Genomic DNA, 18601 nt, shown 5'->3' on the forward strand with positions numbered 1-18601 from the left:
CAGAGCCACGTCTCAAGCCAGATCTCCATGATTCCACTGAGTTCCACAGTGTTCTGAACCACTCTCTCTTATCAATGGCAACAAATCCTTGAATGAATGTCCTCCTCCTCCCACATGTAGTCAATCCACGGGAGAGATAGTGAGATGTCACCTAAGAATTTGCAAGTGTTGTTTCCTTCTGATTATTAAATTAGTAAGATCTTTATGTAGTAATGTTCTATCATCTGCATAGTCATCCCAACAGGCGTGATATTTTTCGGATCAAAAACAGGAGGAGGGATCCCTGGGTGGCGCAGCGGTTTGGCGCCTGCCTTTGGCCCAGGGCGCGATCCTGGAGACCCGGGATGGAATCCCACGTCGGGCTCCCGGTGCATGGAGCCTGCTTCTCCCTCTGCCTGTGTCTCTGCCTCTCTCTCTCTCTCTCTCTCTCTGTGACTATCATGAATAAAAAAAAAAAACAAAAAACAAAACAAAAAAAACAGGAGGAACAGGGCCTAAAAATCAAATCGAGTATTTACTAAATTAAGAGAAAAAACTATAGACTGGGAAGTGATCTTACGGCAACTTTTTCTCCCTTAATGCTAATGTAAGCAGTTGGACTGAATAACCCCCGAAGGACAAGGATTTCTCAGGGAAGCCCAGAGCTGATGCAGAAGGAAGGAACTTAGAGCAACAATCTCAAATGTTTGTTGGGGCCCATGGCAGTTTAACAATGCTAGTCATTAAGATCATCTACATAATTTTCCTTGAATACCAAACAATCTTTTGACTGTCACAGGGATTCCCAGGTGAAAATATGTTAATTCTCCTCAGGGACCTAGGGAGAGAATCCGCTGACCAACGGAATTGTGTTCTTTAGCCCCTTTGATAATTTGATTTCTCACTATAAATTAAGCAATTGGTGTTCTAAATTATTAATAAGTCTTTGTGGACGAGATTAACGTGAGTCCCTGTAGACCTAACAACCCTTGGGAGCTCTGACAAATGCAGCGTCTAGATCTTTCATGGGAAAGCAAGCCCTGAATTGTAACGACACTTCTAGCCACACACCCACCCACCCACGCCAGCATACACACATGCACACAGATGCGTATACACATATATACACAATCGCACGTATGAAATATGTACAACATACAGATGCACGCACAAACACACTCACACACACACATACATACACGCCTACGAGGCCCTGTTTAGCCAGGCAGTCTCCCTACATCACATCACTATCTCATCTTCCCTGCAACTGAAAAATCATGCCGTTGAAAAGATATGAAACATTTCCTTCAAATGTGCTTGTATTTCTCCATCTTTGGTGGTTGCCAACTTTTCATCAATGGCAAGCAGACTCTGCTCGGCGTAAAGTCAGCCTGGGCACAACAGCAATTTCCCCCCACGTCTCCGTACTAGGTGGTCCTAATGCAACCAGTCCGCAGGGGCTGCTTCCCTGAGGCAGGGAGTGAGCGGGGCCACAGGTTTCCCGGACCCGGAAGGAGACAAAAAACACCCTTTCTTCTCTCCCACCTACACCAAGGCCTCCTCCGCATGAGCTGAGACTGGCAAACATCAGCTCAGGGGGTCTTCATGAAACATTGTTTAATGATGAAAAATATAATACCCAAGCACGCGAAGAGCCAGTTCTTTGAGATTGCCATTGTGTCTACTCTCCGTACCTGTTCCTTCTTGTAAACTCACCCAGAATAAAACCTGAAGTCCTTACTTTGCTGTTAAGGCCATTAGGGACCGCTCCCCGGCACCTCTCTGTCTGCACTCACAGCACCCTCTCCTCTTGCTTATTCCACTCCATCTTCCTGGCCTCATGGTCCTCTAATGCCCTCATGCTGTTGCCTCAGGACCTTTACACTTGCTGTGCCTCTCCATGGAATACTCTCCCCTGAGGATATCCACATGGCTCACCGCCTCACTTCCTTTAGGTCTTTACTCAGATATTACCTTATCAGAGATAGTCTCATCATCCCTAAAATGTATAGTCCCTACCCCCTATTACTCTTTATTCTCTCTGATTTTTTTCCTCCTAGTTCTTATTCTCCACTGACATACTATGTATCTGTTTTTTGTGTCTTCTTCCACTAGAACATAAGCTTCTTGAAGCAGGGATTTAGTCTGATTTGATGGCTGTCATTTCCCTAGGGCCTAGAATAGTGCCCAGCCCACAGTAAGTGCTCAATAAGTATGTGTTGAATGAATTAATGAGTTGTGCTTCTCCTTCCCCATTTTCCTTTGTCCTAATTATTTTGCCCACTGCCTCTGAAGTTATAAAATCCTCAAAAGATATGTTGACTCTAGAAGGATGTCATTCTTCCTGAAGTGCCCAGCATGCAGTAACGTCCTCCACCGTGTCAGGGCAGTCCAACACAAGTCTGGGAGCTCCAGTTAGGGTGAGAAGGAACTTTCAGTCATTACCTAGTTCTACAGAAATCCAATAAAGGGAAGATACTTAAGGGATTCTAAAACCTTTCTATGGAGTAATGGCCAAATTCATCCTTGGAAGAGGAGTGTTCTTTGGTTTAGAGAATTGCTTTAATGGACCTTTAGTCTGCCATGAAAGGCCTAGAATCTGGGCAGGATGGAAGAGGCTGAGACAGGAAGGTAGAATTTTGCTCTCATTCTATTATAAAAGACATCTGTATCAGTAAGAGAGGTTTTTGTATTTTGAAATTTTCTAGTTCTGCTAGCTGATCTGAAAAAAGAAAAGTTTGAGCAGAAGCTAGAAACTTGAAGAATATAGTAGAACAGAGAGGTTAATCTCTTCAATATGGCTGGAGTCTGAACTGAGAAGAGATCAGAAAAGGCTCCTAGCACTGTTGGATGCCTCACATTCAGCTTTATTTTGTTCCATGATCTCGAAAGAAATTTCCCAACTCCTGAGCAAAAACTGTATTAGCTACTGCCAGTGTCAGACTGCTGTTAGCACTGCCTTCAGGAGTCGATGGAGGACTGTCCCAATGATTTGCAATGGTGATGACCAAATTGGACTAAGGAAGCATGAAAAAGTAACAGTGAGGTGACTAGAGGTCATGGAGGAGAATTCAGAAGCACGTCAGAGATGTCAACCAGGAGAGTGCAATCATCTACAAATATTCTTGGAAATTTGGGGCAGGAAGCAGAATTTCTTACAGTCCACAGTACTGGATAGTGAAGGAAAAGGCACTCAAAGACTGGAAGTTTCGAGGGGATGGGGTGACTGGGTGATGGGCACTGAGGGGAGGTACTTGACAGGATGAGCACTGGGTGTTATACTGTATGTTGGCAAATCGAACTCCAATAAAAAAAATATATATACAAAAAAAATACTGGCAAAAAAAAAAAAAAAGACTGGAAGATTTAGGGACTTTTTGGTCACCCTGCATCATAGAATTCAGACCTGAGTCTCAATGGTTATCTGCTTTTCAAACCTTACTTAATCATAAGAATCTTGTTATCAAATTAATTATTACATGGAACACCATGTGTAAAACAGATCAAAATTGAGCTGCTGGGATCAAATAGGATAGGGGTCAGAAGTTACACCCACTTGGCTTTCCCGTTGGATCCCACAGTGGCCATCAGACATCTCTGTGGAATCCCAGCATGTCAGGAACACAGTTTTAAAACTGTGCATCTAGAACTCAAAGCAAGAATGTTCTCTTTAGTATCCCTGGCAGTCGACTCTGAGTGCTCATTACTGAGCCTCTGTATTCAGCTTGACTCTGAGTGCTCATTACTGCTAAGCAGGCATGTTCCTGGGCCAGCCATCACTGGTGGGTGTTCTTGCTTCTCTTGAAATGATATCTCAACCTTGGCACTGCCCACCAGTCCTGGGTATAAAAACCAAAGTAAGCCTAATTCCTCCCACAGAATGACTCTTTCGTATCTTTGAAGACCTCTTACCTCCTTCCCTAATTATCTTTGCTCCGAGTTAAACATTCTTAACCCCCTCCCCCATCTATTCTCACACCATTCTTATAGCTCACATACTGTTGGGGGACCTGAGATTATCAATATTGATTGCAAAAAGCAGACTTAACACAGAAAGGGAGTTACCAAAAAAGAGGCACAAAGAGGGGCACCACCACCTACACTTTGAGGATAGTAAAGTTAAATGAGAGATGTTGAGCTCCTCGGGGGGAAAAAAAGCCCAGAAAATGTGCCTCTTCCTGCATTGGGAAGGGAGCTGGAGATCAGTGTCGGCTTCATTCAACTCAGAGATATGTGTGGGATCAGTCTCTAGCAGTCATCCTATCAGGGACATGAGGGGATGGCAGAGGCACTCAGCTCTTAATATTATTACTCCTGAAATACTCCCCGGCAGTTGAGCTCAGAAACACAGGGCAGTAAGTGCCTAGCACGGGCTCATTTCTGCCGGTCTTAATTGATCACATGCATATCCACAGAGCTACTGACTCTTGGACAATGTCACGGAATCTATTAACTAAACATAAGTGACATTCTGTAACCATGGGTCCACCAGTCTGTCGGGATCATTTAGTAATAATCATTGGATTTATGACTTGCATTGGTTTCGGTGGAACCTGCAGGAGTCAAAGAAGCAAGTTCCAAAGGTTAGGGCTAGTTGTACAGCTAGAAAGTGCACATGGCACCAGTTTACTATCCCAACACCCCCAGAAACAGAACCCGGGCTTCTGGTATCACCATGTCTCACACGCATACTGCTGGGGGTTTGAGGCCTGGAGATGACCTACATACTTTGCAACCCAACAGTGGGAGCACAAACAAAGCTGCACTTGAGATACCAGGACCCTCTCAATGCCTAACCTTCCCCTGTGCGGCTCTACTATAGCCTTTGCCTGTGATGAAGCCCTTCTGTGAATATAAAGTGTTGGAGTCCTGTGAGTTCTTTCAGCAACTGAACACTTGAGATCATTGGTGGGTACTTAACACAAGAAAGATGAGGAGTGGCTTCCAATATAGGCCACCCTGGAGCCGAAGAAGGATGCTTCTGATGGGAGAGTGTTAGTGTTTGGTACTTAACACACACAATGTTGTAAGTGGATGTGATGTGGTACGATACTTCAGCTCTGCTGCATTTTATGGAAGCACCTCCAGAAAACCAGCAGGAATGCATTCTGGTTTGCTTCAGTAGAAAAATGCTTATACCTTTGAAAAAGACTGTATCTGTCCAGGGTTGCCAGGTGTGTATGCAAACAGAGGACCATTGTATTAATCCTCATTTCTTCTTCTTTTTCCCACAAATTCCTTTATTTTGACCCTATATCGCGTAGAGGAAGCACTGTGGTTTAATGTAGTAAAGTCTTTTCTTCACAAACAAAATGTTACTGACTTTCTCGAATCCTAATTAAGGTCACCAGTACTGAAGAAAGAATCAAAGGTAGACACAAGACGGCATCGGCAACAAAACATGTTTGGGAAGGAAGTCAGTTCAGAAGGGAAGAAAAGAAGTATGTGTGAATGTATGTGTGCATATGTACGCGTGGGGGAGAGAGTGTGTACGTATACACACACACATGTAATTTTCACACATCACGAGCATAGGAAAAAAAAACAATCTGTGATACAAAATGAAGCATCATTTTATTCTCCTGGCTGAGGATTTGAACTGTATCTAAATCCACACTCTGCCACCTGCCGGCGTGAGTGTGAACTAGTTATCTCACTGCTCTGAGTCTAGTCGGTTTCCTCATCTACAAAATGGCAACAATTTTTACCGTGCAAGGGTCTGATGCAGATTAAAGGAGGTCGCACATGTGCTACAGATGTTATTAAACTAATAAGCACCACTGACAGATTTCCAGAGGAGCAATTTTGACAAAATTTGCTGACTTCCTTTCCTCCCTCTGAGAGTTTGTGTTACGTGAGGCGGAAGAGCAAGAAGGAGGAAAAATAGACTCAGGAGAAGAGCCAAGGAGGAAGGAATTGCTTGAGGATGTAAGGAAAAAGCATGAACTTCACTTCGCTTGTCTCCACTGGAATAATTCTCTAGAGACCAACCAGGAACTCCATCAGTCAATGGATAAAGGCCACTGAAACATGATCTCCTGACCCCAGAGTCCTATCTTTCACCATCTACTTGCCACGTACTCAGGGATAGGAGGACCACTCACTGGCTTGGCCTCCGAGGGTCTCTGGAGCCCCTTGCCTGGTGTTTTATAAATTACAAAATGCTGTGACATTTCACATGCTTATAAGTAACCTGATCTTTACAACTGTCCTGAGAGAAAGGCACAACTAAAAAATCTGAGTTGCCCAAAGTTATCACCTACAAAGAGCTGAATCCAGCTTCAAACTTAGCTCTTCCCATTATTGTGCCTTTCCCCGTAACACCAGAGCTGCTTCCATTTGATGGCAGATGCTGCTGGTGCCCTGTCCCATTCACCCCCGACTTGGCCCTGGCTCACCTGAGTGCACCAGCTGTCCACTGACAACTCCATGTCAGGTGCTTTTCTTTCTCATTTCCTTTGTCTCGGGGCTTTCTGAGGACCACAGGTGTTTGCAAGGGACACAGCCTGGAAAAGTAGGGGATGGGAACTTAATGCCCCCTCGGGCAACCCTCAACCAACAAGGGTTGGACAGCCACTGGCATGTTCTGAGTGGTTTCCAGGGTACCCCCTGTACAAGTGAATCCCAGTTGCTCGCAGTAGCAATAACCCACTCATAAAACATGTCATTTATTGGCTCTTCCCCCTTCCTGTCTTATTTCTCCCACTTCCCCCAGTATGCCTCCCAGAATCACTTCCTGTGTAAATAGCCAGCACCAAACCTTTATCTCCAGGTCTACTTTTAGAGAAACCCAAACTGGCACAAATTCTAAAATTCATGAGGTTGCCTCTACTGTTCCTGCTTTTAATTGCATGACATTCTCACCGAAAAAGTAATAGTGACCATGGGTTGCTGATGACTCAGAACCTGATGGTAACACTTTTAAGGCTTGACAAAAGTGAAGATAACATTCTCAACAGAGCAGTAAATTGCTCCTCCTATTTCACTAAGTAGCTACCTTGCCAGTAGCTGCTCTCATTTTAAAGCAGAGTTATGATAGCTTTGAGGGCGCTCTACTAGGGTGATAGGCCCAATTTGTATTTTCCACCTGTTAGTCAATAGAAGTTAGAATAGATCTTAAAAGTAGGATACTGTTTCTTGATTCGGGAAGAGAAATAAATGAATCCGTAGTGTTAAAAAAGTCTATAAATAAGATCAAAATATTTACATTATAGAAAATAAGAGCAATCATCTCAAAATGCCTTCTAGATGTATCAACTTTGCACACATATTTTAGGAAGATTCCGAGAGATTTCAATATAGTATCTAAAAATGACCAACCATTTCATTTTGGCAAAAAGAGATTCCCAGCTTCCTGTAGTTGACTGTAACTATGGGATTAAAGTGTTTGGATTTTTAAAAGATATATGTAAAATTCTTAGGTGAAAATTAGCCATAGCAGAAGCCCCTCAAGTAGGATGGTCATTTACTCTGCAATGTGCCCCAATCCACAGATGCCCGGCTCGTAAGTTACAGAGAAGAAGTTCATACAACATGGTTTGTTTTATGGGATCTAAGCATTTATTTAACAAAATGGAAATTTCTAATGCCTAGCACTTGTCTACATCTAAAATTTCAGGGAAAAGAGACTCATGTCCTACGGTACATATTATTACAAAAGAGTTTGTTATCAACTTAGAGCAATTAAAACACCTTCTCTAATGATTCGAAAACATGATACTTTAGTGGAGTGAGGTGACATCTCTCTTCTGCTAAAAGCACATGTTTCTCATCAGAGACGGATGATGAACACAACCTCCCCTTTGCTCAGACCTGTCCCTCCGAGGATTTCTTTTGCCAATAAAACAGGTGGACGAGCCCTTCTCTGTTGTGGTTCCCAACTCGGGAATAAATCCTTTTAATTTAGGGAAGAACTCAAACTTATAGGAAGCAAAGGGTGAAGGTTGTTTTTCCATCCTCTTGACTCACAAGCTACCTAGAAAGTCAAGGCTTCCTTGGTGGTTTTGTTCACGTGCTGATCGCTGTGTGTGTAGCTATCATTAGCGCGAATGTGTGGGAGATGTTTTGAATAATACATAGCACCCAAGGGAAAGAACAATAGACCCCCAAAATGTGAATTATTGCCCTTGCGAACTCTGAAAGCCAGTGATCACTTGTGCCTTGCAGAATCTGGGGGCTCCATCCCCAGGTGCAAAGTACATTTGCCAGGTTTCTCCAGGGCAAAGGCAGGGTGAACACCCTCATTAAACTTGTGCCTGATGATGAAGAGCAGCTGCCCACTCTCAGCATTAATGAAGAGAAGCCTCTGGTTGTTGTAGTCCAGCAGAATGCCCACCCTGGTGGGACGCTCAGTCACGTGAACATCGCTCACGATGCCGCTGTAGAAGAACGTGTATCTGGAATGAAACAGAACAGGGAATTAAACTCTGGAAATCTTGACGAAAATCACTTGGAGATAACCAATGTTTCAGTCATTAATTTCACTTCACAATAGTGAGTTGCAATAATGTTGTCCCAGATCCTTTAACCAGATCCCTCCTAGATGCTAAAATGCAGAGCTCATCCCAACAGACAAGCATTTTTAATAATTTTGCTCCTTCTACATTAGGAGGCGGTCCCAGAATAACCAGCATATGCCTCCCTTGTGATTTTTCTCAACATTCTAATTCTTTCCCAGCTGCCCACATGTTTTAACTACCGCATTCATGGTGTGTCATTCTTTTGAATAAAACTCCTCTGAGGCTGCCATGTATTTTAAAAAGTACTGCAGGCTTGCCTTCCATAAAATGTATTAATTTTACAGCTTAAAAATTTATAAGTAACTTACATAAAGGCCTTTAAGAAGTTTAAGAAAAAATTTCATTATTTTTGCCCAACTTCTTCCTTTGTATAGGCTCCCTCTACCCCAAACCTACTTTCCTTTTCATCTCCTGAATGTTTTCTGTAGCCTTGAAGCCCAGGGGTGGGGGGTGGGGGTGGGGGGCTGCCTGTCACTTCTCTCTTCAATTCAAATAAATTTAACACAACAAGTATTCATTGGGCATATCTGTGAGTCCAGAACTTTCCTTGGCCTCTGGGGGGATCTGAAGGACCACAGAACACTCTCCTTGCCCTTTGGGGACCCAGGACCTCCCAACCAGCGAGGAAAACACTGTTGATCACTTAAACGTGAGCTCCGGCTGGGGCTCCATCGCAGGGCACTGACTGGGAAAGTATTTATAAACATACTCAGAGGACCCATGTGGCTGTGAAAGGAAAGGTTCCAGACCAGGCTGGGAAGGGGGTATTGCCAAACAAAAGAAGCTAAATTGCTCGGTGCAAAAAGTAGCATTAAGTTTGGTGTTTCCTCTTGGCAGTCTCAGAAGCAGAGCTGGGGTCCTGAAAGCGGGGAGGGGAAGAAATGAAAGACAGAAGAGACGAGGGAAAGGTCTGTGAGGATGGTAAGTGTGAGGGGTGGAAGCACTGGGGCTGGCTGGGCCTCCAGCCTCGGGGCAATGAGTGACTCTGGTGTGCCAGAGAGCCAAGGACCTCTAAGGCCTATGGTGTCAGTCTCCAAGGCCCAAAAGCTTCAGCACAGGTGTGTTTAGGGAATGGCAAGTCGGCAACTTTGCTGCAGACTAAAAGCTCATGTGACAGGGCAGCGGTTCTGGGAGACGGGAAAGCAAGCAGGGCTCACACGACGCTAAAGGACCTTTGATGCCTTGCGCGGGGGGGCTGATGCACATCTGGAAGCTCTGGGGGCTACAGAGAACACAAGGTTGCAGGTGGCAGCGCCAGGGGGCAGCGGTGCAGGCGGGGGTGCTTTCGGAGGGCTGTGGGAGCACATGGGTCTGAACTGGCTGGTGGGAAAGAGGGAGGGCGAGATGCGCCAGCAGGGGCAGCAGGAGCAATGGCCAGGCGGCAAAATGAGCAAGACCCTAGGTCAGGGGCGATGTCACCAACTGCCTGACCGGCTTGGAGAGGACATGGGAGTGACTCTGAGGACGTGACCTGAATAGGTAAGTCAGCGGCCAGGATCTACACCTGCCTATCCATCACAATTGCCACTGGCCACATGTGGCCACTTAAATTAAAATTAATCACAATTAAATAAAATTCACTGTCCAGTTCTTCAGTCCTACTGGTCACATTTCAAGTGTTCAACAGCCATCTGTGACCTCGTTTATCTACCTTCACAGAATGTTTGATTGCATAGCACTGTTCTAGAGGATTCTGAATGCCCAAAAGAGCCATTTCCTCAGCCTGTTTAGAAGGCTCCCAGTGCTCACAGGCCCAGCCCCAGTCAGTCCCTGAGTCAATCCCCTCCACAGAGGCCAAGGAAGGAGAGACATCTCTTGAAGACCTGGCTCCATTGCGAATGTGCCCTGCCCTTCTTCTGCCTCCATTTCCTATCCAGCATATCAGTTCTTCTCCAAACCCACAGTCGGGCCTGAAACCAAGGCTGGCTGCCTGAGGCCAGTTTCCCTGCCCTGCTTTTACTGCCCCCTCTTGGACTGCCAGTGTCTGCTCAAAGATCATCTAGAAGCCTGACTCTAGACACCTGTGTGACTCTGAACTGCTGTACTGGGGTCCCCATGCTCAGGTGGTCCAGTCCCGTGAATCCCACTATTGGCCCAGACTGAGTCCAGATCCCTTTGAGCCCTGGTGGCTACTCCTCTGAGGGCTCCGCAGCCCCCTTTCTGGTCACCTTACTCCTGGATTCCTCTCTTTACTGTGGTCCCAGCTGAGTGCTGGCATCACTCTAGAGGTTTGTAGATTTTGGGGCAAAAAAAGCAAGGGATATGATGAAAATGATGTTCTAGAAAAATCTGCCAGTTGTGACACGTAGGAGAGCGTGAGGTGGGTGCAGGCCGCCCCCTGAAGGTACAGGCATGGTGGCTGGGGTGGAATAACAGAGGAGGTAAGGAGGCTGTGAACGAGGGGGGAATGGACAGAAAGAAGTCCAACTGATTCTGTGTCTTCAGACTCTTTCCATTTCTCCTTTCCCGTTGTGACATCTTAAAGCTTGGATTCTATGCAAACAGGATCAAGAGTCATACAATTTAGTTTAAAATCATGAAACCAGAAATGTGGAACACAGAGGCAGTGATCTGCCACAGTGGCTCCCACGGTGCCTAAACCAGCGGTACTCTATATGAAACATGCAGTGAAAGTACTTGAGGCCTGACGTCTCTGCGCCGTGACCACACCGGTGGGAACACTCTTCCTCCCTGAATCCACAGAGCCTACCCTGGGCCCGAAGGTGCCGAAGACCAAGCTTGTCGAACCTGTTGACAGGATATAATTCTGTTCTCCAGTGTATAGGAATTTGTTTCTGGAGGCTAGTCTTTGGTTTGGGGGTTTTAAAGGTTCAAGTGTCTAAGGAAATTTTCATGAAATCTATATCTGGTTCCAGCTCTAAATCTGCTCATTATAAATTCTGGAGTTGAGAGATTTTACACTCTGGGCAGGGGTTAGGTCCTTAAGCATTGTGCAGCAATGAACATCAATTATAATAATTGCTCTGACTTGATGAAATGTGACTTTGAATAGCTTCTGGATATAGTGTCCTTATGAACCATGTCAGAAAATCAAACTGTGTCAAGTAGGATGCAGGGAGAAATGTGCAGCCAGAGATATGCAAAATCCCAATCTGTGGGCCTTTTTCTGGGAACTGGTGAGCACCGGAGGCTTCCTTTTTAAAGCATTACATTTGAATAATGCCTCATATTTTTATGATACTTTACAATTTCAAGGCTCTTCCTTGTACCTGACTTCATGTGATCCTTACCACCCAAAAATGTAGCAGACCAGGTGTCATTCTCCTCTGGCAAGATCGATGAGGCCTATGGGATATGTTCAAAGGCTTCATGACTTGTGGTGAGTAGCCACAAGGAGGCTAGTTGAGCACAAGGCCAGGATTAAAGTCACATTTCTAATGAAGACCACCCTGTGAGCATATTCAGATCATCCAGTCCTTGCCTTATCTCTCTGAGACTAACACAGGTTGGGGCTTCATCACATTAACCAACTACACAAAGCTACTAGTATGGTTCAGCAAACTTTTTCTGTAAAGGGGCAGACAGTAAATATTTTTAGCCTTTGGGGGTCACTTGGTCTCCAATACAACTGGTCAGTTCTGCCATTGTACTGCAAAAGCAGCCATAGACAATACGTAAACAAATGAGTATAACTGTATTTCAATCAAACTATTAATAAAATTTTATAAAACCAGGAAGCAGTCGTGTATGGCCTGTGGGCTCCTGTTGGCCAATTCCTGATATAGACCAGTAAGGGGAAGGTACTGGGGACTCACTTCTTTCCTCATTTTTGTTGACTCCTCTGTGGAGGGGGCTTTTTAGTATGACCCTTGTCCCTTCCCCCCACCCTGGGGTGAGTCCAGAAGGAAAACTTGGCCATGCATGGCCTGGAGGTCCCTGTCTCTGGACTATGAGCTTCTCAATGAGACACACATCCTTCTTTGTTTCTTCAGGGACCAACTCTGTCCTGCAGGGCGCAGAAGCTGGCTTGGGTGCATACAAGTCTGTTAACAGAGTGCTCTGGGTGCGTACAAGTCTGTTACCAGCTCTGGGTGCGTACAAGTCTGTTAACAGGGCTCAGTATAAGAAATGTCCTTGCCCCTGCATATGAACCACATTCACTAAAATGGGCTTCCTCAGTAATCAGAGCAATAGTTTGGTCTTCATATATTTGAGTCTTCTGTTTTCTTTCTTTGTTGGCTCAGACTTGGGCAGGGAACTAGGATGCTATTGTTAGTTGCCCCAGAGACCCTTGCCTACACATCGACTTGTGACACTTTGACCAACAAGGGAGGACAGGGCTCCAGCGTACCTCTGTGGCTCAGAGCAGTGCATGTACCACGAAGTCTCCCCTTGTCCCAGGGTAGCAGCCTGCACAGCCGAGTGGGAGCAGATGCCAAGTCGGTAAGCCGGGCAGTCTGTGACTGTGGTTTCCCAGTAATGCTGGCCACAGGCAGGCAGCTCCTCGCCCAACACTGATGGGATTCTGCAGACCAAGTGGATCCAGTTAAGCCAGCACAGGATCACCAGCTTTCATCTCATAAACATCACCATTCACAAAGCCATGCACAGTTTAGGCAGGACTCTATCCTTGGAAACTGCTGGAATTTGACTAAAGACACCCTTTGTTCATTACGCCCCCAAATTTGACCCGATCGCCACAGAACTCCACAGACTCACAATGTGCATTTGACATACTCCCATTGCCACAGACAACATGTATGTAGAGTACACACTGCATCTCCTGAGGGAGCTAAGTACCAGGAAATAACCAGAATAGTGGTGGGACAAGAAGAAACGGCACATCTCTGCTTTCAAGGATTGTGTGGAAAGACGAGGGAGGCACTGGGGAGTTCCAAGAGAACATAACTTGCAACGTTTTTCTTTAAAACTTGAAGATAGGGCAGCCCCGGTGGCGCAGAGGTTTGGCTCCGCCTGCAGCCTGGGGTGTGATCCTGGAGACCCGGGATCGAGTCCCACATCGGGCTCCCTGCGTGGAGCCTGCTTCTCCCTCTCCTTCTGCCTGTGTCTCTGCCTCTCTCTGTGTCTATGAATAAATAAGTAAAATCTTTAAAAAAAAAAAAAACTTGAAGATAAAGGGCAGTCCGGGTGGCTCAGCAATTTAGCGCCGCCTTCAGCCCAGGGTGTGATCCTGGAGACCCGGAATCGAGTCCCACGTCGGGCTCCCTGCATGGAGCCTGCTTCTCCCTCTGCCTGGGTCCCTGCCTCTCTCTCTCTCTCTCTCTCTGTGTGTGTATGTGTGTGTGTGTGTCTCATGAATGCATAAATAAAACCTTAAAAAAAACCCTTGAAGGTAGGGAGGGGGTAGGGTGGAGAAGGAGTCTTCAAAATCTTCTTTACCGGTGAGCTCCCATGTTTGCTGACCTTGCTGGGCACAGAGAGCAGCTCTTAGGAGGCAAGGCAGCCGGTGAGGTATAGAGCTGACCAGGTGTGATGAGTATGCTTTGTACAAGTGGTGGTCAACAGTCTTTGGGACCTGGCCTCCTTGGATTGTAGCACCCGAGAGGTCATTGAAAGGTCTCCTTTTGTCTCACCTTAGCTATTTTTAAAACAGGCACCGTGAACCCAAGCACTTTCAACTGCTGATGGGCGACCTTGTCTGCATGAGTTGCTCAATTCTGCTTTGAAACGGCTGAGACAGCAAGGAAGCATTTTTAATTTAAACAGTGTTAATACTCAGTCAGCACCCTCTTCTTTTTAACAGATGAGAAAATGATTAATGCAAAGGAATGTATTTCACTTTCTCACGTCTTTATCCAACAACCTCCTTCCAATGAGGTTGATAGCCACAGGCCCTTGCTCCCTGAGCACTGCCTGGCTGCCTGATATTTATAAGTGAATTTTGGGGTTACTAATAAATAAAATACTATGAAACACATTATAGTTATTTTCAGTTATAATCTATGAATTCTTACCAACTTCCAGTCTATTTTTCTTTTTGATTTTTTGAAAAATCAAAAAAAGACAGAAAAGCTCAATCTACTTCTTAAATCTTTTTTCCCCCCTGAATTCACTTATTTGTATATTTTTTTGGCACCTACAATGTTCCAGGCCCCATGAGATTCAAAGAGGCAGAAGGCAGGGCTGCTGCTTGAGGATTATTCAAGAGGGGAGTGGCTGACAAATGACTCCACTTGTGCTCAGACTTTTTCACAGAAAAGATCAAAGGGGGCCAGGGCCCGGAGAAGACTTCCAGGAGCAGCTGGCACCTGAGCTGGGCCACACACAGGTGAATGGCAACCCGAGACCAGAACCATGTAACTCAGCGTGGTGTGGAGTGCTTGCTTGCTGGCAGCCACACCGGGGCACCATCAGCACCCACACCAGCCTGTACTCCCCCACATGTGTTACACTCTTCCAAAGCATTTCATGTGCTTTCTCCCCTGTGACCATTTTGATCCTTAAAATGGCCATGAGAGATTGCTTGACAAATCATGAAACAGTCTTCCCATGATACCTTCAGCTTTTAGCTCATTAATGCTCCTTTTCATGGCAGCTACTGGCTGGGGAGGGACAAAAAAGTCTGAAAATATGAAAGTCCTGCATGGTGGCCAGAACCAGAAACTCAACAGAATGTCATTCTCTTCTATTCCTTTTAAAGTGGCCAGATACAAAACCTGGTTTGCTATTGAAGATAAAAGCAGAATTAGCCTGGACTTTTTTTTTTTTTTCATTAAACCAGAGATGGTACCTGAAAGCAGCCTGTTTTAAACAAAACCATCTGTGCTTGTGTTTGCGATATGAATATTAACACTTGCTCCAACTTATGAACTACTGTCGCTTTTTTCCTAGTGGTGAACTGTAATTAACCGTATGGGAGTGCTCACATGGATATTCCATACCGTACCTCCAGGCATGTCCCTGAAACCAAGAAATAGTAGTAGAGAAGACTCTACTGCTGAGGCCATCAGGGGCCTCCTCCTACTTACTCTGTCAGCCGTCTCCTCTCAGTGAAGCTGATCACTGTCCCATTTGAGGAAATCTGCAGGGCAGGATGAGCCGTTTCTCTCAACAGAAGAAATCGGGTTCCTGTTGCAGTTAAGAAAAGAGGATTAGAGTGTTACCACGACGGTAAGTGCTGTCCCTGGGTCAAGCACCATATTTCAGACCTTACTCTCCCCTGGCATCAGTGTTTTCAGATCCACAAGCTGAAGATCTCATCCACTGTAAGGCATGTATGAATGCCAGTGGCTACTTACCTCTTCCTGGCGCTGCTGGTGTGCCTTCTGGACAAGAGCTCCCTCTGCTATGCAAAGTGAGCTCCTTGGACCAGCAGCGTCTACATCATCTGGAAACTAGGTAGAAATGCAGAATCTCCAGCCCCATCCCAGACCTACTGAACCAGAATCTGCACTTTCACAAGCTCCTTCAGAGATTCATATGTACCTTCTAGTCTGAAGATGCACTGGGGTAAGCTAAAGGAGTGGTTCTAACAGGGGAAGATGCAGGTGCCATATTGGGACTGGGGACACATGTCTGGGCAGGCAGCCCTCATGTCTTCTTCTCTTATAAACATCAGGTGGGCCCTCACCACATCACAAACAAGGTAGGACACAAGTTTTTACTGGCTAAGCAAGTCACTTAATGTACCACCCTCAATCTTCTCCCATCTTTGGGTTTAGGATAAGATAATGATCACCTTTCCATTTCTCACTTCTTGTCACAATAATTGAAAACGGCCAGGCATTTTTCCTTGGCATCATTTGGCTATTTTCTCCAAAATGTCATTGAACAGCTTTATCACTTCCTTAAGTTATCCATTCATTTATTCAACAAACATTAATTGGCACAACCTATGTGCTAAGCACCAAAAATAAACAGTAGAATAATACTGGAAGCTTGTTCATGGAGTTTACAGTGTAATAAAAGAATATTCCCATCTCACTGTCCCCAAAATACACTCAAAACATACCCACTAATTATAGCAAATTGGCATTAGCCAAACAAGAATCAGCTGGGGGCATAAAAACCACCTCCAGATCAATTAGATCAGGGTCTCCAGGAGTGGGGCCTGGGTATCAGTATTTTTTAAGTCTCCTGGCTGATTGCTAATGCATAGCCAAGGTTGAGAACCCCTTGCATCAGAAAAAAAAAAAAAAAAAAAAGAAAAAAAAGAAAAGAAAAGAAAGAAACATCTTGGTCTTTGACTCATCTTGGATCCTCATGCCAAAAACCCAGCACTGCCAAGAGGTTGGGGCTTTAAGAAGAGGCTTCTAGTGTGTCTTCTCTAAGTGGTAAAAGAGAAGGAATGGAAAGGCTTGGAAATAGGTGTGTGTGTGTGTAAAGGAGAAAGTACCTCTGGTGGAAATGAGGGCCGCTTCACTCTGCTCGCTCGCCCCAAATGCATTGATGGCTTTCACGTAGAAAAAGTAATTGTCATTGGGTTGGAGGTTAACTTTCAGCTGAAGTCCTTTAATTCCAGAGAAGGATCTAAATACAAAAAAATAATTTTAAATATAAGATTGTGGGGCCCCTGGGTGGCTCAGTGGTTGAGTGTCTGCCTTTGACTCAGGTCATGATCCTGGGGTCCTGGGATCGAGTCCCACATCAGGCTCCCTGCAGGGAGCCTGCTTCTCCCTCTGCCTCTCTCTCTGCATCTCTCATGAATAAATAAATAAAATCTAAAAAAATAAATATAAGACCACATGCGAAACAACTCATCATATTTCATCCTGTAGCAAATGATCTTTTATTATCGACAAATTACTTATTTTTTCCTTTTGGTGACCACTGAGTTAGCAAGGTAGGTTTACAAAATGGTCATGGTCCACTAAGATTACTTTATCAAATTACTTCTATCTTTGTCAACTTTTCTCCAATATATGCCTTCCAGATTGCTCTTTGAAATAGATTAATTTTGTGGTTAGTGAGTCTCTAAGAATATATTATTTTCTTTATAAACTTTTGCCTAACAGGGCACATAAGGATTAAGATGATGTTAAACCAATCTATAATACAAAGGATGCTAATTATCTAATTGGCAGATCAAGAAGAGCAGAAAACTTAAGGTGAGTGATGATTTTGGACATGGCCATCCTACAAAAGCCACTAAAGTTATAGAAACAGAAGACCCCTAAAAAAGACAGCATCTTTTGAGGCAAGCTTAATCCCAGGAAGTAAAGAGAATTCTAATTGCCAAATAAAATTTCCAAAGTTGCTATTTCTAAATCTCCTGTGTATATTAAAATAAAAGTGCTTGTAGTAGTGTCTAAGTGCCAGTGGGTAACAGCCCAACCGTTTAACCACATCTAGACTTGCTGGATTTGAAGATGGAGCTCTCTCAACTTGCTGGGGAACTGAAGTAGTTTTGTGCCTCTTTTCTATTCTCTTTAATCTGCTTGATATCATGGCCTAGAGCATTTACACAGGTAAATTACACAACCGCTTATTTTTCCAGCCTCCATTTGGAGAGGCTTTGGGGATAGTTACAAATTAGCCTCCTTATTAATGAAAGAATTTCTAATCTGAGTGCTAGTGCCAGGGCCCTGTTCCCAGGAGATGTGCACTGGATTATGGTCTGTGAGAACAATAGTACAGTACACTTCCTGTTCATTCTCAGAAGGATAGGGGTTTTTTAATCCATTTGTTTGCTTGTTTGTCTTCATTTTTCTTTGTGTTTGTTATTAACAAACGTACTGCAAAAGGGTTAGAATCAAAGATTTTCTTTAGGTCACCTCTACTTCTGGTGACTATTTCACTTCTCAATACCTGCCTTAAACAACATTATGGAGAATCAGAAAAAGGAAAAAGCATCATTGATTCAGAAAACCAAGCAATTGAACAGTTGTTAAAAGCAGAAAATACATACAAAGTCACAGTGCCCTCCCCCATTATGTCTAAAAGTGAAAAAACACCCAATGTGTTCCTCAGAAAGAAGAGGGCAGGGGCAGGGAGCAGATGGGGTCTATTTGCGCACATGCTATTTAATAGTGTCCTGGTGGAAGAGGCCTCTGGAAACTTGTCAAGCCTTACTGGTTGTTATTTTAGGACCTGCCACCTGACCAGGGCCCTCTGCAAGTACTATCTTTAGCCCCACCAGAATCATTAAACCACATATTCACTGACAACTAATTATGCTTCAG

General features: G+C 44.7%; 1 protein-coding gene across 5 annotated transcripts in view; it reads right to left on the reverse strand.

Moving 5' to 3' along the window:
* Window positions 1-7516: 7516 nt before the first annotated feature.
* CMYA5 (cardiomyopathy associated 5) overlaps window positions 7517-18601 on the reverse strand; it is an 89529-nt gene continuing 78444 nt past the window's right edge. For all 5 annotated transcript variants that reach the window (XR_012015452.1, XR_012015453.1, XR_012015451.1 and 2 more), the window contains 4 exons: window positions 16816-16949; window positions 15449-15548; window positions 12811-12984; window positions 7517-8375 (listed from right to left, as the gene is read on the reverse strand). Coding sequence is in view for 2 of the 5 variants with exons in the window: in XM_072793747.1 (XP_072649848.1) it covers window positions 8129-8375; window positions 12811-12984; window positions 15449-15548; window positions 16816-16949 (655 nt within the window). In the remaining 3 variants the exon portion in view is untranslated. The remainder of the gene's footprint in view (window positions 8376-12810; window positions 12985-15448; window positions 15549-16815; window positions 16950-18601) is intronic.

The sequence above is a fragment of the Canis lupus genome, chromosome 2 (assembly GCF_048164855.1).
Source record: "Canis lupus baileyi chromosome 2, mCanLup2.hap1, whole genome shotgun sequence".
Classification (NCBI taxonomy): domain Eukaryota; kingdom Metazoa; phylum Chordata; class Mammalia; order Carnivora; family Canidae; genus Canis; species Canis lupus.